At 44.8% G+C, this 22,987-nt stretch overlaps 1 protein-coding gene across 1 annotated transcript; it reads left to right on the top strand.

Annotated features, from left to right (window-relative positions):
- Positions 1 to 2,903: 2,903 nt before the first annotated feature.
- On the top strand, positions 2,904 to 20,725 carry LOC124038601 (protein LSM12 homolog A-like). The gene is made up of 5 exons (XM_046354655.1): positions 2,904 to 3,070; positions 16,771 to 16,901; positions 17,833 to 17,942; positions 18,583 to 18,709; positions 20,105 to 20,725. Exons 1-5 carry the CDS (start codon positions 2,944 to 2,946, stop codon positions 20,186 to 20,188), a joined length of 579 nt encoding a protein of 192 aa, XP_046210611.1. The 5' UTR covers positions 2,904 to 2,943; the 3' UTR covers positions 20,189 to 20,725.
- The last annotated feature ends 2,262 nt before the right edge of the window (positions 20,726 to 22,987 follow it).

Here is a 22,987-nt window from a genome sequence, read left to right as displayed (position 1 = left end):
CTCCAGATATAACAGACTGACCCTAGCCCCCTGACACATAAACTACTGCAGCATAAATACTGGAGGCTGAGACAGGAGGGGTCAGAATAGAATACAGTATATACATATGAGATGAGTAATGTAGGGTATGTAAACGTTAGTGCATTGTTTAAAGTGACTAGTGATACATTTATTACATCATTTTTTCCATTATTAAAGTGGCTAGTGTTGAGTCAGTATGTTTGCAGCAGCCACTCAATGTTAGTGATGGCTGTTCAACAGTCTGAGATAGAAGCTGTTTGTCAGTCTCTCGGTCCCCACTTTGATGCACCTGTACTGACCTCGCCTTCTGGACGATAGCAGGGTGAACAGGCAGTGGCTCGGATGGTTGTTGTCCTTGATGATCTTTTTGGCCTTCTTGTGACATCGGCTGGTGTAGGTGTCCTGGAGGGCAGGTAGTTTGCCCCCGGTGATGCGTTGTGCAGACCTCACTACCTTCTGGAGAGCCTTACGGTTGTGGGCGGAGCAGTTGCTGTACCAGGCGGTGATACACCCCGACAGGATGCGCTCGATTGTGCATCTGTAAAAGTTTGTGAGTGATTTTGGTGACAAGACAAATTTCTTCAGCCTCCTGAAGAAGAGGCCTTCTCCACCACGCTGTCTGTGTGGGTGGACCATTTCAGTTTGTCTGTGATGTGTATGCAGAGGAACTTAAAACTTTCCACCCTCTCCAGTACTGTCCCGTCAATGTGGATAGGGGGCTGCTCCCTCTTCTGTTTCCTGAAGTCCATGATCAACTCCTTTGTTTTGTTGACATTGAGTATGAGGTTATTTTCCTGACACCACACTCAGAGGGCATTCACCTCCTCCCTGTAGGCCGTCTCGTCATTGTTGGTAATCAAGCCTACCACTGTAGTGTCGTCTGCAAACTTGATGAACCATAGGATAAATAAAGGGGGCGTATGAGCAGACAATGAAAGCTCTTACAATATTTGATGATTACATTTCTCTAAAACAGGTTATAGGCTACAGTAGAACAGCCAGAACAGTAGGGGAAATTTAGAGGGGTAAATAGACCAAATTATTAGGGTAAGGCACATGGGCTACTAACATCTCACTACACAACATACACTTAGTATTACTTTCTTAGCTACGGTATACATGTCTCCCTGGCATATTACATAATTTATGAAGCAGCATACAATACATTTTTGGACTCACATTGTTCATGCTGTGTTCACTTGAACAAGAAGGTGGCGCTGCGGTCCTCCGAATTAACAGTTTTGAGCGTGGCACAAATCATGCTTATTTGACAGCATGGCCAATGTTGAATGTTTATCATTTTCAATTTAGAAAAAAGCCCCTTAATCCCAGATTTAGGACCACACAGCCACTGTCACTGATTCCTTCCAAACCACTCGCTGAATTTGCGATTTCCAACTTGTTGTGTAATGTTTATGTCCAATAGCCTATGAGCACTGATACGTTTTATCTATAATTTCTCTTCATTATTTCTCTTCATATGACAAGGATTAAAAATGATTTGCCAGTAGATTGTCAATTTGATTCATGAAGATGAATGCTAGCTAAAATTGTGAAAGTATGATGTTGACATGATCAGTCCAATCAAAGCTTCTGTATAACGTGGTTCTCTGTCATTTTCTCTGTGGCCAATGACCTTGAGCCTTCTTGGACGGGCACTTCTATGGCAGCCGAAGGGCTAAAATGTTCAAGGTCTCCTCTTACACTTGGCAGTGATGTAAAGTCTCCATTAGTGACAGAACACTGAGCCAATCACGGCGTAACGCTCCATATGTTCTGCTGGTTTGCCCCACCACCACAGAAAGCACTGAGCTAGGCTGAAACACCTGCCTTACTCAAGAAAACAAAACAAAAAATACCATAGCTGTGTTTGAATACTCATACTAACCACACAATTTGTGACATGAATTGAATATATAGTATGCTTATTGGTCATAGTATGGATATAGTTATTATGGCAAAAGTTCCCGGATGCCGTACTAAATTCACCAAAATACTAACTATACACGCAGAGAACACTATTTCCGTACTTTTAGAGCTGATAATGCAATTCTTAAGTAAATGGGCGTGGCTTCACAACGTTTTCAGATTTGAAGAAAATGGCGGATAATATGCAGCCAAAGTGCGACGAGAGCAAATACAAATTCATTGAACTAACTAATGGCAAAAGTTACTAAAATATTTAGCAATGTAATAAAGTCATGTCTTTTTAAATAAGTTACGTTACATGTTATGTTGGCTGACAATTTGTTAGCTACGCTACTCTTACGAAACACATAGCATTACAGTAGTATGTGCCTGTATGTTAGCTAGTTACCTAATGTTTTGAATTTACAATCTGACGACGCTCTGGATTTACGAACGCGCAGAGTACACGCTGTTGCTGCAGATTGAATTTACGAACACACCCGAAATCGTACTTTTTTTTACTAGTCATTTGTTGTGCTAACAAGCTAGCAAGAGGTTGCATAGCAAGAGGTTGCATAGCAACAGCATCAACTTCCGGTAGACAGGCAAAGCTCTAGTATGCTCAACTGAAACGATACAGTTCATTTACAGTATACTAAAATGAACTAATAGTATATTGTATGTAGTGTATACTCATTAAGTATGTACTATACAGTATGTTAGTATGGTTATTCGAAACACAGTCCATGTTGGTATGCAGCTTTATTAATTCAATAATATATATACTTTTTTATATACATTTTTTCATCCAAGGGATCCTACAATTTGATATCTTTGGTAAAAAAAAATCTAAATGTAATGCTATAATGCCAGCTAGCGAGAGTATGAACTGTGGAATTAATTAAAATCATCATATGCAACGTAGGTAATTTGACATGCCCTGGAGTCGTCCAAGTGACGAGTTCACGTACTAATTTTACGTAATACTGGAGCTCCGCTTTCCTGGCGGAGAAGATGGCGGCTCCTGGACCGGGGGAGTATTTTAGCGTCGGTAGCCATATCTCTTGTCTTACCTGCTTGGGCCAGCGTCTGCAGGGAGAAGTGGTGGCCTTTGACTACCAGTCCAAGATGTTGACTTTGAGTATCCTTTCTCCATTTTAGGGTGCCATTGAATCATTGGCCTGTTTGCCTTCGGCGAGGGCCTGTCTGTAACCAACAAATGTCAAATAGTTATCCGCGCAGGCGTAATTGTAGCTAGCCGAATTGCTTAGCTAGCTTTGTCCCACTTGAAATATTTTGATACAATTCATTACTTTTATATTACATTTTGCAAATATTGCTGGAGTTTTGCTCTGATCGTGTAGTTATTGCTTTCATGTGTTGTGAGCCAACGTAGAATTGCTGGTCCTAGGATCACTATTTGGCAGATCCCATTATGGCATCATGGCAGTTTCATTAATAACAGTATTCCATAATTGTTATTGGCTAGCGTGACCGTCTTGCTTACTGAATGACCAGCGCAAATGATTTTGACATGCGATATATTATCATTCTTATTGCCACCTAACTGATTGCAATGTTCGGCAAATGACAAATAATTTCATTTCCCCAACGCTAACTAGCGACGTTCATTTACTGTTAGTTAGCAGCTAACATAGCATAAATTATAATTTGCTGGCTACCATTTGACGCTGTTAAGAATATCAAGCATAAAGACAGTCTTAGTTATCAATCCGATTAACTAGCACGGCATGATTGACTTGTCAAAGTCAGTGGATGACCCAAGGGTACCTAGTTATCGTTAGCTAGCCTAGCTTGTTAGCTAGCTACGGTAGTATGATGAAACATGCCGGTTCTGTCACTGTACAGTAACGCTAGTTAGCCAAAAGCGAATCTCAATGGTCAACTATATGGCTCTTCAATAAACCTTGGCCCAAGTAACTAGCTAAAAAAATGGATTTCTCGTCAATCCACACGTTTGAGGGTGGGCAAAGGACCACCATGTGCTCCAATGACTGGTTGTTAGTTGCCCTTGATCATGACTCAGTTCCATTCCATTACACTTAAGTGGTTGGATGAAAGCGTCTCCTGTAGTCGTGGGTTGGGGTTGTTAAGATCCAACGGTCGGTCTGATCATTAAGATGCATAGCTTGCAGTGCAGTTTTGTATTTCTACCCCGCATTTTCTGTACTTGAGGCACATGTGCTTCTCTTTTCAACTAGCTTAAAGCTTGGTAGTTGGAGTGTGTGTATTTATGTTTGTATGCATGGTAAAACAACACGAGTAGAAAATATTGAGCTCATGTGGTGCTGACCTGTTGCACCCTCTACAACCACTGTGGTTATTATTTGACCCTGCTGGTCAAATATGAATGTTTGAACATCTTGAATAACAATCTTGCCTTAATGCCATGTACTCTTATCTCCACCAGGCACAGCCAGATGAGGACTGGCCACCCCTCAGAGACTGGTTACTCTCTAGGTTTCTTCCTATGTTCCTGCCTTGGGTGTTTTTCCTAGCCACCGTGGTTTTATATCTACATTGTTTGGGGTTTTATGCTGGTTTTCTGTATAAGCAATGTGTGACATCTGCTGATGTGAAAATTGCTTTATAAATACATTTGATTTGGTATACAGAACACACTACTGCCTAGTGCTGCACCCCCAACTCACTGCGCCATTGACAATGAATGACTTCCACTGGAACAGTTTGATGCAGCCGGTGGACATAAAGACCTTAACTTTAATATCAGAGAGAAATCATTTGAATAATACAGGTTAAATTGATACTCACCTTGATCGTGCCGAAGTGTAACGGAAGTGTAGTTTAGTCTGATGGAGGCTCCATAGCTGTAACTGCTACATGAAGGATTCTTTCACGCTGATGAAAGACGAGGGCCATATGTTTAGAAAGCCATTTTGCAAGCAATAATTATTGATGTTTCTTAACGTTAAAGATGCACTATGCAGAAATCGTTCCACCATTTCCTGGTTGCGCAAATCGTAGAAGTGCCTCTAATTTCCGTTGGTGACAAAACAAGCAAGTATAGTGTAGATTTGTACCATCTAAACCGCTGTGAAAAATATTTTCCATAACCAACATTTTGTATTTTCAGCCATTTGAAGCTTGTGTTCCAAACCAAAAGTAATAGAAAGAACAAAACTTAACGGGCAGTATAGAAAAGGAACACATAGAACAGATCTACCACCTCTTAGACTTGCTTTCAAAGAGTGACAGATCTTTAACTTACATTTCTATGTGAATTTGTTCTGGCTGCCAAAAAAGTTAAGTATTGCAGCTTGAAAACACATCTCTGGGATTGGAGTTCACATAAGTTGTGGCCGAAGCTAATGGCTGAGAACTGTAGGGAGAAGGCAGAATGCTGCCTACAATTTCAGCGCTAGGTTGTCACATGCATGCTGCTATTGCCTTTCCACTGTATTTTTTTAATTGTTATACTAGTCCACTGAGACTGAAGATGTAGTTTACATTTACATTTTACATTTAAGTCATTTAGCAGACGCTCTTATCCAGAGCGACTTACAGATTGGTGCATTCACCTTATGACATCCAGTGGAACAGTCACTTTACAATAGTGCATCTAAATCTTAAAGGGGGGGGGTGAGAAGGATTACTTTATCCTATCCTAGGTATTCCTTAAAGAGGTGGGGTTTCAGGTGTCTCCGGAAGGTGGTGATTGACTCCGCTGTCCTGGCGTCGTGAGGGAGTTTGTTCCACCATTGGGGGGCCAGAGCAGCGAACAGTTTTGACTGGGCTGAGCGGGAACTGTACTTCCTCAGTGGTAGGGAGGCGAGCAGGACAGAGGTGGATGAACGCAGTGCCCTTGTTTGGGTGTAGGGCCTGATCAGAGCCTGGAGGTACTGAGGTGCCGTTCCCCTCACAGCTCCGTAGGCAAGCACCATGGTCTTGTAGCGGATGCGAGCTTCAACTGGAAGCCAGTGGAGAGAGCGGAGGAGCGGGGTGACGTGAGAGAACTTGGGAAGGTTGAACACCAGACGGGCTGCGGCGTTCTGGATGAGTTGTAGGGGTTTAATGGCACAGGCAGGGAGCCCAGCCAACAGCGAGTTGCAGTAATCCAGACGGGAGATGACAAGTGCCTGGATTAGGACCTGCGCCGCTTCCTGTGTGAGGCAGGGTCGTACTCTGCGGATATTGTAGAGCATGAACCTACAGGAACGGGCCACCGCCTTGATGTTAGTTGAGAACGACAGGGTGTTGTCCAGGATCACGCCAAGGTTCTTAGCGCTCTGGGAGGAGGACACAATGGAGTTTTCAACCGTGATGGCGAGATCATGGAACGTGCAGTCCTTCCCCGGGAGGAAGAGCAGCTCCGTCTTGCCAAGGTTCAGCTTGAGGTGGTGATCAGTCATCCACACTGATATGTCTGCCAGACATGCAGAGATGCGATTCGCCACCTGGTCATCAGAAGGGGGAAAGGAGAAGATTAATTGTGTGTCGTCTGCATAGCAATGATAGGAGAGACCATGTGAGGTTATGACAGAGCCAAGTGACTTGGTGTATAGCGAGAATAGGAGAGGGCCTAGAACAGAGCCCTGGGGGACACCAGTGGTGAGAGCGCGTGGTGAGGAGACAGATTCTCACCACGCCACCTGGTAGGAGCGACCTGTCAGGTAGGACGCAATCTAAGCGTGGGCCGCGCCGGAGATGCCCAACTCGGAGAGGGTGGAGAGGAGGATCTGATGGTTCACAGTATCGAAGGCAGCCGATAGGTCTAGAAGGATGAGAGCAGAGGAGAGAGAGTTAGCTTTAACGGTGCGGAGCGCCTCCGTGATACAGAGAAGAGCAGTCTCAGTTGAATGACTAGTCTTGAAACCTGACTGATTTGGATCAAGAATGTCATTCAGAGAGAGATAGCGGGAGAGCTGGCCAAGGACGGCACGTTCAAGAGTTTTGGAGAGAAAAGAAAGAAGGGATACTGGTCTGTAATTGTTGACATCGGAGGGATCGAGTGTAGGTTTTTTCAGAAGGGGTGCAACTCTCACTCTCTTGAAGACGGAAGGGACGTAGCCAGCGGTCAGGGATGAGTTGATGAGCGGGGTGAGGTAAGGGAGAAGGTCTCCGGAAATGGTCTGGAGAAGGGAGGAGGGGATAGGGTCAAGCGGGCAGGTTGTTGGGCGGCCGGCCGTCACAAGACGCGAGATTTCATCTGGAGAGAGAGGGGAGAAAGGTCAGAGCACAGGGTAGGGCAGTGTGAGCAGAACCAGCGGTGTCGTTTGACTTAGCAAACGAGGATCGGATGTTGTCGACCTTCTTTTCAAAATGGTTGACGAAGTCATCTGCAGAGAGGGAGGAGGGGGGGGGGGAGGAGGATTCAGGAGGGAGGAGAAGGTGGCAAAGAGCTTCCTAGGGTTAGAGGCAGAAGCTTGGAATTTAGAGTGGTAGAAAGTGGCTTTAGCAGCAGAGACAGAAGAGGAAAATGTAGAGAGGAGGGAGCGAAAGGATGCCAGGTCCGCAGGGAGGCGTTTTCCTCCATTTCCGCTCGGCTGCCTGGAGCCCTGTTCTGTGAGCTCGCAATGAGTCGTCGAGCCACGGAGCGGGAGGGGAGGACCGAGCCGGCCTGGAGGATAGGGGGCATAGAGAGTCAAAAGATGCAGAAAGGGAGGAGAGGAGGGTTGAGGAGGCAGAATCAGGAGATAGGTTGGAGACGGTTTGAGCAGAGGGAAGAGATGATAGGATGGAAGAGGAGAGAGTAGCGGGGGAGAGAGAGCGAAGGTTGGGACGGCGCGATACCATCCGAGTAGGGGCAGTGTGGGAAGTGTTGGATGAGAGCGAGAGGGAAAAGGATACAAGGTAGTCGTCTGAGACTTGGAGGGGAGTTGCAATGAGGTTAGTGGAAGAACAGCATCTAGTAAAGATGAGGTCGAGCGTATTGCCTGCCTTGTGAGTAGGGGGGAAGGTGAGAGGGTGAGGTCAAAAGAGGAGAGGAGTGGAAAGAAGGAGGCAGAGAGGAATGAGTCAAAGGTAGACGTGGGGAGATAAAGTCGCCCAGAACTGTGAGATGTGAGCCGTCCTCAGGAAAGGAGCTTATCAAGGCATCAAGCTCATTGATGAACTCTCCGAGGGAACCTCAAGGGCGATAAATGATAAGGATGTTAAGCTTGAAAGGGCTGGTAACTGTGACAGCATGGAATTCAAAGGAGGTGATAGACAGATGGGTAAGGGGAGAAAGAGAGAATGACCACTTGGGAGAGATGAGGATCCCGGTGCCACCACCCCGCTGACCAGAAGCTCTCGGGGTGTGCGAGAACACGTGGGCGGACGAAGAGAGAGCAGTAGGAGTGGCAGTGTTATCTGTGGTGATCCATGTTTCCGTCGGTGCCAAGAAGTCGAGGGACTGGAGGGAGGCATAGGCTGAGATGAACTCTGCCTTGTTGGCCGCAGATCGGCAGTTCCAGAGGCTACCGGAGACCTGGAACTCCACGTGGGTCGTGCGCGCTGGGACCACCAGATTAGGGTGGCCGCGGCCACGCGGTGTGGAGCGTTTGTATGGTCTGTGCAGAGAGGAGAGAACAGGGATAGAGAGACACATAGTTGACAGGCTACAGACGAGGCTACGCTAATGCAAAGGAGATTGGAATGACAAGTGGACTACACTTGTTTAGCATTCACAGGGCTTCTCGATTAAATTGCCACTGAATGGCAGTGGCAGACAGAGACCCCACCAGAAACAAAGCATGCAAACATGTAACCACAGTTGCAATTCTTTCTGTGTTGTGGTTAAAGCCATAACTGTAGTTGGATGTTTTCTAGATGAATAAATCACAATTTATTAGTCACATGTACCGAATACAACAGGTGTCGATATTACAGTGAAATGCTTACTTACGAGCCCCTAAACAACAGTGCAGTTTCAAAAAATACAGATAAGAATAAGAGAAAAGTAACAAGTCATTAAAGAGGAGCAATCAAAATATCGATCTATACAGGGGGGTGCCGGTACTGAGTCAATGTGCGCGGGCACTGGTTAGTTGAGGTAGAATGTACATGTAGGTGGAGTTATTAAAGTGACTATACATAGATGACAACAGAGTGGTGGTGGGGCGGCAATGTGAATAGTGTGGGTAGCCATATTACTTGATGTTGATGTTCAGGAGTCTTATGGCTTGGGGGTAGAAGCTGTTTAGAAGCCTCTTGGACCTAGACTTGACCCTCCGGTACCGCTTACCGTGTGTTAGCAGACAGAACAGTCTATGACTAGGGTGGCTGGAGTCTTTGACACTTTTTGGGTCTTCCTCTGACACTGCCTGGTATAGAGATCCTGGATGGCAGATAGCTTGGCCCCAATGATGTACTGGGCCGTTCTGTAGTGCCTTGCGGTCAGAGGCCGAGCAGTTGCCATCCCAGTCAGGATGCTATCGATGGTGCAGCTGTATAACCGTTTGAGGATCTGAGTACCCATGCCAAATCTTTTCAGTAGGAGTAGGAGTAGGTTTTGTCGTGCCTGCTTCACGGTGTGCTTGGACAAAGTTATTTTGTTGGTGATGTGGACACCAAGGAACTTGAATTTCTCAACCTTCTCCACTGCAGCCCGTCGATGAGAATGGGGGTGTGCTCGGTCCTCTTTTTCCTGTAGTTCACAATCATGTCCTTTGTCTTGAACACAGGGAGCGGTTGTTGTCCTGGCACCACACTGCCAGGCCTCTGACCTCCTCCCTGTAGGCTGTCTCGTTGTTGTCGGTGATCAGTTGTGTCATTGGTAAATGTAATGATGGTGTTGGAGTCGTGCCTGGCCGTGCAGTCATGAGTGAACAGGGAGTACAGGAGGGGGCTGAGCACGCACCCCTGAGGGGCCCCTGTGTTGAGGATCAGCGTGGCGGATGTGTTGTTACCTACCCTTACCACCTGGGGTTGGCCTGTCAGGAAGTCTAGGATCCAGTTGCAGAGGGAGGTGTTTAGTCCCAGGGTCCTTAGCTTATTGATGAGCTTTGAGGGTGCTATGGTGTTGAATGCTGAGCTCTAGTCTATGTATAGCATTCTCACATAGGTGTGTGTTCCTTTTGTCCAGGTGGGAAAGGGCAGTGTGGAGTGAAATAGAGACTGCATCATCTGGAGATCTGTTGGGGTGGGTGGTATGCAAATTGGAGTGGGTCTAGGGTTTCTGGGATGATGGTGTTGATGTGAGCCATGACTAGCCTTTCAAAGCACTTCATGGCTACAGACGTGAGTGCTTCGGGTCAGTAGACATTTAGGCAGGTTACCTTAGTGTTCTTGGGCACAGAGACTATAGTGGTCTGCTTAAAACATGTTGGTATTACACACTCGGACAGGGAGAGGTTGAAAATATCAGTTTAGGCCCTTGTTAGGTGGTTAGCGCATGCTCGCAGTACACGTCCTGGTAATCCGTCTGGCCCTGCGGCCTTGTGACTGTTGACCTGTTTAAAGGTCTTACTCACATGGGCTGCGGAGAGCGTGATCACACAGTCTTCCGCTACAGCTGGAGCTCTCATGCATGTTTCTGTGTTATTTGCATAGAAGTAGTTTAGCTCATCTGCTTGGCTCGTGTCACTGTGCAGCCCTCGGCTGTGCTTCACTTTTGTAGTCTGTAATGATTTGCAGGCCCTGCCACATTCGACTAACGTGAATAACATGCATGTTTTGTTCAGATGGCATGATTGAATCATGCCATCTTACCAGGTTTCCTGGTAGTTTTTGACAAGCTATCCCAGAGGTGATAGATGTACCTCCAGGTGAATGTGTATTTTCAGTATATAGGCCTAGATGTTAAACATTGTTGTGGAGGGACACACCACCTCTACTGTTGCTGCTACTATGCATTGTGTGATACTGCTGCTGCTACTATGCATTGTGTGATACTGCTGCTGCTACTACTATGCATTGTGTGATACTGCTGCTGCTACTAATATGCATTGTGTGATACTGCTGCTGCTACTAATATGCATTGCGTGATACTGCTGCTGCTGCTACTACTATGCATTGTGTGATACTGCTGCTGCTACTAATATGCATTGTGTGATACTGCTGCTGCTGCTACTACTATGCATTGCGTGATACTGCTGCTGCTGCTGCTACTACTATGCATTGTGTGATACTGCTGCGGCTACTAATATGCATTGCGTGATACTGCTGCTGATGCTAATATGCATTGTGTGATACTGCTGCTGATACTAATATGCATTGTGTGATGCTGCTGCTGCTACTACTATGCATTGCGTGATACTGCTGCTACTACTATGCATTGTGTGATACTGCTGCGGCTACTAATATGCATTGCGTGATACTGCTGCTGATACTAATATGCATTGCGTGATACTGCTGCTGCTACTAATATGCATTGTGTGATACTGCTGCTGCTGCTACTAATATGCATTGTGTGATACTGCTGCTGCTACTACTATGCATTGTGTGATACTGCTGCTGCTGCTACTACTATGCATTGTGTGATACTGCTGCGGCTACTAATATGCATTGTGTGATACTGCTGCGGCTACTAATATGCATTGTGTGATACTGCTGCTGCTACTAGTATGCATTGTGTGATACTGCTATGGCTACTACTATGCATTGTGTGATACTGCTGCTGCTACTACTATGCATTGTGTGATACTGCTGCTGCTACTACTATGCATTGTGTGATACTGCTGCTGCTACTACTATGCATTGTGTTATACTGCTGCTGCTACTAATATGCATTGTTTGATACTGCTGCGGCTACTACTATGCATTGTGTGATACTGCTGCGGCTACTACTATGCATTGTGTGATACTGCTGCGGCTACTACTATGCATTGTGTGATACTGCTGCGGCTACTACTATGCATTGTGTGATACTGCTGCGGCTACTACTATGCATTGTGTGATACTGCTGCGGCTACTAATATGCATTGTGTGATACTGCTGCTGCTACTACTATGCATTGTGTGATACTGCTGCTGCTACGACTATGCATTGTGTGATACTGCTGCTGCTGCTGCTACTATGCATTGTGTGATACTGCTGCTGCTACTATGCCTTGTGTGATACTGCTGCTGCTACTACTATGCCTTGTGTGATACTGCTGCTGCTACTACTATGCCTTGTGTGATACTGCTGCAGCTACTATGCCTTGTGTGATACTGCTGCTGCTACTACTATGCATTGTGTGATACTGCTGCTGCTACGACTATGCATTGTGTGATACTGCTGCTGCTACGACTATGCATTGTGTGATACTGCTGCTGCTACTATGCCTTGTGTGATACTGCTGCTGCTACTACTATGCCTTGTGTGATACTGCTGCTGCTACTATGCATTGTGTGATACTGCTGCTGCTACTATGCATTGTGTGATACTGCTGCTGCTACTATGCCTTGTGTGATACTGCTGCTGCTACTATGCCTTGTGTGATACTGCTGCTGCTACTATGCCTTGTGTGATACTGCTGCTGCTACTATGCCTTGTGTGATACTGCTGCTGCTACTATGCCTTGTGTGATACTGCTGCGGCTACTATGCCTTGTGTGATACTGCTGCGGCTACTATGCCTTGTGTGATACTGCTGCTGCTACGACTATGCATTGTGTGATACTGCTGCTGCTACGACTATGCATTGTGTGATACTGCTGCTGCTACTATGCCTTGTGTGATACTGCTGCTGCTACTATACCTTGTGTGATACTGCTGCTGCTACTATGCCCTGTGTGATACTGCTGCTGCTACGACTATGCATTGTGTGATACTGCTGCTGCTACGACTATGCATTGTGTGATACTGCTGCTGCTACGACTATGCATTGTGTGATACTGCTGCTGCTACTACTATGCCTTGCGTGATACTGCTGCTGCAACTACTATGCCTTGCGTGATACTGCTGCTGCTACTATGCCTTGCGTGATACTGCTGCTACTATGCCTTGCGTGATACTGCTGCTGCTACGACTATGCCTTGCGTGATACTGCTGCTGCTACGACTATGCCTTGTGTGATGCTGCTGCTACGACTATGCCTTGTGTGATACTGCTGCTGCTACGACTATGCATTGTGTGATACTGCTGCTGCTACGACTATGCCTTGTGTGATACTGCTGCTGCTACAACTATGCATTGTGTGATACTGCTGCTGCTACGACTATGCATTGTGTGATACTGCTGCTGCTACGACTATGCATTGTGTGATACTGCTGCTGCTACTATGCCTTGTGTGATACTGCTGCTGCTACTATGCCTTGTGTGATACTGCTGCTGCTACGCATTGTGTGATACTGCTGCTGCTACGACTATGCATTGTGTGATCCTGCTGCTGCTACGACTATGCATTGTGTCATACTGCTGCTGCTACGACTATGCATTGTGTGATACTGCTGCTGCTACGACTATGCATTGTGTGATACTGCTGCTGCTACGACTATGCATTGTGTGATACTGCTGCTGCTACGACTATGCATTGTGTGATACTGCTGCTGCTACTACTATGCCTTGTGTGATACTGCTGCTGCTGCTACTATGCCTTGTGTGATACTGCTGCGGCTACTAATATGCATTTTGTGATACTGCTGCTGCTACTAATATGCATTGTGTGATACTGCTGCTGCTACTAATATGCATTGTGTGATACTGCTGCTGCTACTAATATGCATTGTGTGTGATACTGCTGCTGCTACTAATATGCATTGTGTGATACTGCTGCTGCTGCTACTAATATGCATTGTGTGATACTGCTGCGGCTACTAATATGCATTGTGTGATACTGTGATACTGCTGCTGCTACTAATATGCATTGTGTTATACTGCTGCTGCTACTAATATGCATTGTGTGATACTGCTACTATTACTACTACTACTACTATGCATTGTGTGCTACTACTACTACTATGCATTGTGTGCTACTGCTACTACTATGCATTGTGTGCTACTGCTACTACTATGCATTGTGTGCTACTGCTACTACTATGCATTGTGTGCTACTGCTACTACTATGCATTGTGTGCTACTGCTACTACTATGCATTGTGTGCTACTGCTACTACTATGCATTGTGTGCTACTGCTACTACTATGCATTGTGTGCTACTGCTACTACTATGCATTGTGTGCTACTGCTACTACTATGCATTGTGTGCTACTGCCACTACGATGCATTGTGTGCTGCTACTACTATAACGGACTGTAGTTGATCCGTGATCTGTACGGATCACCGGCACCCAAGTGAACCACGTATCAATTGCAAAGGTTTCCCATCATAGTGTGAAATACAGTTTTTGTCTGCCGCTCTAACTTTTTAAAAGTAATAATTCCCTAAATCTCGATGCAGAGTTGCTGTGAGAAGAGACAAGACCGATGCGTGTTTTGTTTTACTCTGAAGCTTGAAAGTTGATTTTATTTTTAAAGCCGTTGTGTGTACTGTTCATGTGAACGGGCCTGCAGGTAGCCTCGTGGTTAGAGTGTTGGACTTGTAACTGAAAGGTTGCCAGATTGAATCCCTGAGAAGGTAAAATTCTGTCGTTCTGCCCCTGTACAAGGCAGTTAACCCACTGTTCCTAGGCAGTCATTGAAAATAATAATTTGTTCTTAACTGACTTGCCTAGTTAAATAAAGGTAAAATAAAAAAATGTTGAATCCCAACTAATCAATCCTGGATGCTCGCGTTCCATAAAGCAAAGAAGAAAAGAGCAGTGACAGCCAAGGCTAGCAGAGGAGGTGAAGAACTGGAAAAGCCTCCCGCTTCATTTAAGTCTCATGTATGGGAGCAGTTTGGCTTCCCTGTCAAATATGACAGAAGAAGGGTGGTGGACAACACCATTACGGTGTGTAGTTATTGTGCCACAGGAAAACTGTATGATCATGGAAATGCATGTTCAAAGCGTCATCGCCCTGGTGTGTCAGTGACGGCAGCCAACTCAGCCAAGAGACAACTTCTCACCGCGGCATTTAAGCACTTTGCTGCAAAATCATACCGGGCTGAAGCCATCACAATCTATTGGGATGTTTATCACTGTAGACATGAGGCCATACTCTGTTGTGGAAAACATAGGGTTTAAAAATTTGGTGAAAGTGCTTGAGTCGTGCTACAAAATCCCCTCGCGCACCACTACCAGATCTTTATGAAAAGGGAAATATCAAAATTGAGCACTGAAACTTCACCATCTGTGTCCATGATCCAACCTCTGAGAACAAGGATTCTACAATCCATGACAGCACCATCACTAGAGATGTCAAGGCTTGCCATTAGAGATGACCTGAACCTCAGATACACCCCCCCCAATGTACAGGACTACCGTCATAGATCTACTGCACTGGATCCAAGGTTCCAGTCCCGGTCTGTTCAAGTCTCGGTCTCACCTAGACCCTGCCCTATGCCGGAGGCCATGCAGTGATCTCACCACTAGGATTGTGGCCACTGAAGAGGTAAAAAAAAGTGTGATTGACCTAAATAATAAATATACTGCAGTCTAATCTTAGTCAATGCTATTGCTCTTAGAATCATCGATTTTTTTATTTATTTGGAATAATGGATTTTATTAAATGTTATTGCTGGAATTTATAGTTATATGAAAATAAATAATTAGTTGGTTTAATAGATCATGTCCTTTCTTTCTGCAGGGTCAATCCACCGAGCCGACAGGAGCAGACTCGGAGGCATTTCCTCCACAAAATAATTTGGCCATGAAGGAGCTTTTCGGGGAGACCTTTGTGAGCAAGAACCCAGGCAAGACTTTTGCAACACCATCAAAGAGGAGGCATCCTACAAGGCAGCAAGTGGTGTTCCACTGGATGGTGATCCACTGACATGGTGGAAAAGCAATGAGTGTAAATACCCTCACATTGTCATGATGGCAAGATGCTGCCTGACACTTCAGTTCCTGGTGAGAGGGTGTTCTCCACGGCAGGGGACATAGTGACTGCAAAGAGGTCTATCCTCTCCCCAGACTATGTAGACATCCTCATCTTTTAGAAAAAGAATCTGAAGTTAAGCTCAGGTCTGCTTTGCTTTCTTTCTTGACTTTGTTTTGGTGACGTGGACACAGGCTATTTTTTTCATTCACTGTTCAAAGGAAGAAGGTATGATGCCTCATACTGCACTTTAATGTGCCAACTAGAGATCCTGGTTCAAGTCCAGGCTCTGTCGCAGCTGAATACAACTGGGAGACCCATGGTGCGGTGCACAATTGGCCCAGTGTCGTTCGGGTTAGGGGAGAGTTTGTCCGCTAGGAATGTTCTTGTCATAAGGTGAATGCACCAATTTGTAAGTCGCTCTGGATAAGAGTGTCTGCTAAATGACTTAAATGTAATGTAAATGTAATGTCCCATCACACACTAGTGACTCCTGTGGTGGGCCGGGTGCAATGCACGGTGTTTCCTCTGACACATTGGTGTTCAGTGGGCAGTGTGTTTTGGAGAACGCATTGCTCTCAAAATTCACCTCTCCCGATTCCGTATGCAGGGGTGAGATCTTGTGTGGAGCCCCAGATCGAGGGAGATTATCAGTGGTCTTGTATGTCTTCCATTTCCTAATAATTGCTCCCACAGTTGATTTCTTCAAACCAAGCTACCTATTGCAGATTCAGTCTTCCCAGCCTGGTGCAGGTCTACAATTTTGTTTCTGGTGTCCTTTGACAGGTCTTTGGTCTTGGCCATAGTGGAGTTTGGAGTGTGACTGTTAAAGTTTGTTTCTTTAAGTGTTCTTTAAGTAATAAATGGAAAGCAAAGTTATATTTGTCTCAGCTTTTTTTTCTGATCTGAAAAATGATCCGATCTGTGACTCAAAACCGTGATCCGAACCACAAGTTTTTTTTATTTGAGTAGTTCCACTACTACTACGCTTTGTGTACTACTACTCAGCTTGTTTACCTTAACTTGATTTCCTCCCAGAATGTGATCCCTCCAGCAGAAAGCCAAATCTCCACGACGTCATCCTGATCAATTTAGACTATGTTTCTGAAGTGGATATAATAAATGATCGCACTGAAACGCCTCCTCTAGCATCACTGAATGTTAGCAAGGTAAGCCCTCATCTGCTGTCATCCTGTAGGTCCCTCAAATTCAGCCAGTTCCACTGCTTTTTTTCATTCTGCCCCTCTAATCAGGGACTGATTTAGACCTGGGTCACTGTGTGTGTGTGTGTGAAATTAATTATCAGGTAGAACAGAACCAGGAATATTCCTGACCTCGGCGGGTAAGATTTGAATACCCCTACTGTAGATGCTGCTTGACTTATTGTAGCCTAGGCTTTAGTCCGGATTCTTTGTTCTTATGATTAGCCTATTTGTATGGAAAACAAAATCTGGTACATTTTATTTTTGTACATCTTATGAACAGGCCTGGCCCAGTGTTAGGTTACTTGCGATGAGATGACTTGAGTTCCAGTTGTCACCTGTCTCAATCACCCATCTGAGCCTGTCATTGTTAAATCTTCCTTGTCAACTTTCTCATCCTATTTTTCTGATCAAGGCTATGAATTGTGTTTTCAATTGTAAGCGAAAGTTGCATCTTGCGCTTATTCCTTTCAAATGCATTTATATACTGAACAAAAATTTAAATGCAACAATTTCAAAGATCACGAGTGCGCAGGTGAGCTTCCCTGAGACAGTTACAGAAATCCTTCGGTTGTCCACAGTTTCATCAGCTCTGGGTGGCTGGTCTCAGATGATCCTGCAGGTGAAGAAGCCGGATGTGAAGGTCCTGGGCTGGCGTGGTTGGACGTGTACTGACAAATTCTCTAAAACAACATTGCAGATTGTGCACAAAATTTGAGACACTTTTTGTGAATATTGAACATTTCTGAGATCTTTTATTTCACCTCATGAAACATGGGACCGACACTTTGCGGTTATATTTTTGTTCAGCGTAGGTTTTGATTGCACCTCGACTCAAGTTGGTTGACTGCCTTCAAATTCCTTCCTAACTTTCTCCTCCCTGCCATCTTTCTCCAAGCTTGCCAATCGAGCACGGTCAGAGAAGGAGGACAAGCTATCCCAAGCATATGCAATCAGTGCTGGGGTTTCTGTGGAGGGCCAGCATCTATTCCAGACTATTCACAAAACGTAAGTGCATTTTTCAATTCAATAATATTAATTTCAGAGGGGCAGAGTGTCGTTGGGCAGCATTGTCTACTGGTTATGATATATCTGACATGGGCAGGTGATTCTTTATGGATTCCAGGCCGCCACTGGGCCTACTGAATATCCTTTCCAGTTGTAAGGGCTAGGTTTAGAGGCAGGTGATTTGAATACATCCCACGTTAGGTCAACACAAATTCAGATCTTTGTTTAAATTGATATGATGCGGTAACGACAATCCCAGCTCCGACACCTCTGTTTTTCCACACACGGCCAACGCGGTGCGACTGATGATCAACTGCTGTGCACACAAACAAAGTGATGGCACGTCGGGCGGCAAGATTCTCTGGGAGAATTGGATAAAGGCATTCACCTTACAGTACTTAGCATCTCCCAAATGTCTGTATCCCTATCTACCTTTACAGATGATAGGCTTAGATAATCTAATGATACATACTCTTATAAATGTAAGTTTTAGCTTCATAAAAATGATTCAATTGAGATTTCATGCTTTATTTCAAAATATTAGATTTAAAATGCATTTTAGTGGTTTAAATAGACCTGACTCCTCGGCTCAAGGACTGTTTGACCCATTATATGATTTGATGTGTACTATGTTCTGCAGCATCAAAGACTGTAAATGGCAGGAGAAGAACATCATGGTAATGGACGACGTTGTAATCTCACCGCCATACCAGGCTGACAACTGCAAAGGCAAAGAGGGAAGTGCTTTAAGTCATGTACGCAAAATAGTGAGTATCGCTTCCCTACTACACCTACTACATCTGTATACCAACTACACCTACGTCTGCCTGCCTGCTACGCCCGCGTCTGCCTGCCTGCTACGCCCGCGTCTGCCTGCCTGCTACGCCCGCGTCTGTCTGCCTGCTACGCCCGCGTCTGTCTGCCTGCTACGCCCGCGTCTGTCTGCCTGCTACGCCCGCGTCTGTCTGCCTGCTACGCCCGCGTCTGTCTGCCTGCTACGCCCGCGTCTGTCTGCCTGCTACGCCCGCGTCTGTCTGCCTGCTACGCCCGCGTCTGTCTGCCTGCTACGCCCGCGTCTGTCTGCCTGCTACGCCCGCGTCTGTCTGCCTGCTACGCCCGCGTCTGTCTGCCTGCTACGCCCGCGTCTGTCTGCCTGCCTGCCTGCCTACTACACCTTTTAGGTCTGTCCACCTACGTTTGAAGTTTACATACACCTTAGCTAAATACATTTAAACTCAGTTTTTCACAATTCCTGACATTTAATCCTAGTAAAAATTCCCTGTCTTAGGTCAGTTAGGATCACCACTTTTATTTTAAGAATGTGAAATGTCAGAATAATAGTAGAGAGAATGATTTATTTCATCTTTTATTTCTTTCATCACATTCCCAGTGGGTCAGAAGTTTACATACACTCAATTAGTATTTGATAGCATTGCCTTTAAATTGTGTAACGTGGGTCAAACGTTTCGGTAAGCCTTCTACAATCGTCCCAAGGATGAACCAGACTCGTGACGGTCTTGGCTGATTTCTTTTGATTTTCCCATGATGTCAAGCAAAGAGGCACTGAGTTTGAAGGGAGGCCTTGAAATACATCCACAGGTACACCTACAATTGACTCAAATTTTGGTCAATTAGCTTATCAGAATGACATAATTTTCTGGAATTTTCCAAGATGTTTAAAGGCACAGTCACCTGAGTGTATGTAAACTTCTGACCCACTGGAATTCTGACACAATGGATTATAAATGAAATAATCTGTCTGTAAACAATTGTTGGAAATATTACTTGTCATGAACAAAGTAGGTGTCCTAACTGACTTGCCAAAACTATAGTTTAACAAGAAACTTGTGGAGAGGTTGAAAAATGAGTTTTAATGACTCTAACCTAAGTGTATGTAAACTTCTAAATTCAACTGTATTTACTGCGCTTAGGTCTGTCCACCATTATTGCTACTGTTGTTAGGTCTGTCCACCATTACTGCTATTGCTGTTAGGTCTGTCCACCATTACTGCTATTGCTGTTAGGTCTGTCAATGCATTGCCTTTGTTGTGTAAAAATGATACAATTAAGATGTAATTTGCACCTTTCCTTACTATTTGTTACCATAACAAAAGTTATTGATCATACATCTCAAGTTGTCTTCCCCTGTCCTTCCTCCGCAGGTTGAGAAACATTTTAGAGACTTGGAAAGTCAGAAGCAACGTTCACAAGCACAGCACACACAGAACTCCACTTTATCATCTTGAGTCAGCGCAGTGTGGGTCGGGCCAGCCAGGGAATGCAACACTGCGGCGGGCTGGTGGACGGCACGGTGGGCAGTCTGTCTCGACTGCCAGACGAGGTTGGCATTCCTAGCCCTCCTTGTCCTGGACCACGAACATCCAGCGCTGAACAGCACTGGGTCCAGAAGATCAAAAAAACATTCACCAAAAAGACACACAAAAAGAGGAAAAGACTTTATCTTAAATTAGACTTTATAAAGATAATTTAAAACATCAACCATATAGTTAAAGGAAACTAACTTCATCTCACTCATCCCTCCGTCAATCCATCATCGTCCTTCTCCCCAATGGCTTTTCTCCTTTTCCATAAATTTCATTTATTCAAAAAGAGAAAAATAGACCAGTCAAAGGCTTGTTACCTTTATTTTCTGTCAGTTTCCTTTGTTGCTATATCCATGTTCTACAAGTGTCTGTTTTTCTGTATTTTAAACAAAACGTGACTTAAAATGCCACACTTTAAAATACATTTTCTAAAATTAAAGTAACAAATTCTAACTGTAATACAGTAATTTCAATAGCTTTTTGCGCGGCAAAGAACACAAACCTTTTGAAAGAGTCAAGATGGCAAATTATTGATTTCCTGTTAGGTATTTGTACAATGAATTGTGTTATATGGAACATTGTCTCTGCAAAAGAATGGTCAGTCAATAGTGCTGTAGGCCTCATTAAACAACTGACCACTTCACTCATGTTTCTGTTCACATGAAGTGAAACCGAATGTGAGCTCTCGTGAGATCAGTCTGGTTTTACAAGGCTCCAGTAGGCTACCGTTTAATCATGACTATTCAATGTGCATGGTCAAACCTGGCACGCCACCCTTTATACACCTGACCATTTACACGCTGTCCCGTTAACTAAAACATTATACTGGTGCCATTTTTAAGGTCCAGATATGTATCATGTAAGTTGTTCAATCGGTCCCATTTTCTAGAATTTGACTACACAGCCATTGTTATTTTCTCATTAGAAATATATTTTATTACAGAGTCCAGCCCTTCATTACCTGGACATTCAATGAATTCAAATGCGAAACTGATTCTTATTTCTCCAATGCTGGCCCCTGCTGTGCTTGCTGCTTCAAAGAACTCTGGACAGAGGATGTAGAACAAGATGGGTGAAGGGAGGCAAAGTTGTCATTCCAATGGAATGTAAATTACAGGTCATTTCAGTGTCAGTGATGTTCCCTGTCAAAGTAGGAAGTGAGAATCTGCAGGTAATGTCAATATGTTCCACTGGATACCTGCTGGTCTAATCTGAAGTCTGATCATGGAGAAGACTAATTAATGGACTGCTGGAGACCTGATTGGACAGGGGCCGTGCTTCCCCAACTCCAGACCTCGAGTACCCCCCCCCCCCCCCCCCCCCCCAACAGCACACATTTTTATTGTAACCCAAGAGAAACTCACCTGATTCAAGTCACTGAGGGCTCTGGTTAGTTGACTCAGGTGTGGGAACACTGGACTAGGGTGTGTATATTTGGTTGATTGAACCTTTATTTATCCTGGAAGTCCCATTGCGGTCAGAAGACCTCTTTTTCTATTGCATATTTAGATTGACTGCATACTAAATAATGAAGCTGTATAAGTCAGAGGAATATGGTGGGAGGGGCTATAGGAGGATGGGCCCATTGTAATGGCTGGAATGGAATGGTATCAAACATGTTTCAAGATGGTTTTATATTGTAGCAAAAACAAATCCCTATTATGGGAGTCCACCCAAAATGGACCATCATACTTGATCTATTTAATTGCTAACTTTCAACATTAACCAACAGCATCAACTATGAACTGCATCACATGACCAAATCTGTCCCCATAACAGCTACAGTGTTTAAAAAAATAAAACTAACAGACCAACAAAATCTAAGGGGATCCAATTTGGGAATTGGATGACGATAACCATATGCAAACAGTGACAGTCTGGTACAACAGTGGTAGGTCTGATTAGCAACAATGAGACGGCCTACAGGGAGGAGGTGAGAGCCCTGGTGGAGTGGTGCCAGGTAAATAGCGTCAACATAGGAACTGATCGCGAATGACAGGAGACAGCAGAGTACGCGCCCCCATCCACATCAATGGGGCCGCAGGGGAGAGGGTCAAAAACATCACTGACAACCTGAAATAGTCCCTTCACAAAGACAGCGTGGTGAAGGCACAACAGTGCCTATTCAACCTTGGAAGGCTGAAATAATTTGTCTTGGCCCCCTAAGACCCTCACAAACTTCTACAGATGCACCATTGAGAGCATCCTGTGTATCTGTATCACCGGAGGGTGGTGCAATCAGCCCAACTTGTCACCGGGGGCACACTGCCTAAACTCCAGGACATCTACAGTACCCAGTGTCACAGAAAGGTCAAGAAGATCATCCTCGAGGACCTCAGTCACGCGTGCCACGGCCTGTACACCTCGCTACCATCGAGAAAGCAGAGACCGTACAGGTATATCAAAGCTGGGACCGAGAGCCTTAGAAATCACTTCTATCTCCAGGCCATCAGACTTAAAGTCACCAACAGCCTTAGTCACTGTTCTAGCCAGCTACCACCTGGTACTCTACCCAGCTGCTCTGTAAATAGTCATTAAACACTGGTCACTTTAATAATGTTTACATAATGTTTTACCCACTTTATATGTACACTGTACAAAATATGCTCTTTCCATGACAGACTGACCGGGTGAATGCTATGATCACTTATTGATGTCACTTAAGTCCACTTCTATCAGTGTAGATAAAAGGGAAGAGATGGGTTAAATAAGGATTTTTAA

This window comes from Oncorhynchus gorbuscha, linkage group LG06 (genome assembly GCF_021184085.1).
Source record: "Oncorhynchus gorbuscha isolate QuinsamMale2020 ecotype Even-year linkage group LG06, OgorEven_v1.0, whole genome shotgun sequence".
In the NCBI taxonomy this organism is placed as follows: domain Eukaryota; kingdom Metazoa; phylum Chordata; class Actinopteri; order Salmoniformes; family Salmonidae; genus Oncorhynchus; species Oncorhynchus gorbuscha.
The sequence above is the reverse complement of the archived record's forward strand: the minus strand, read 5'-3'. Positions and strand labels throughout refer to the sequence as shown.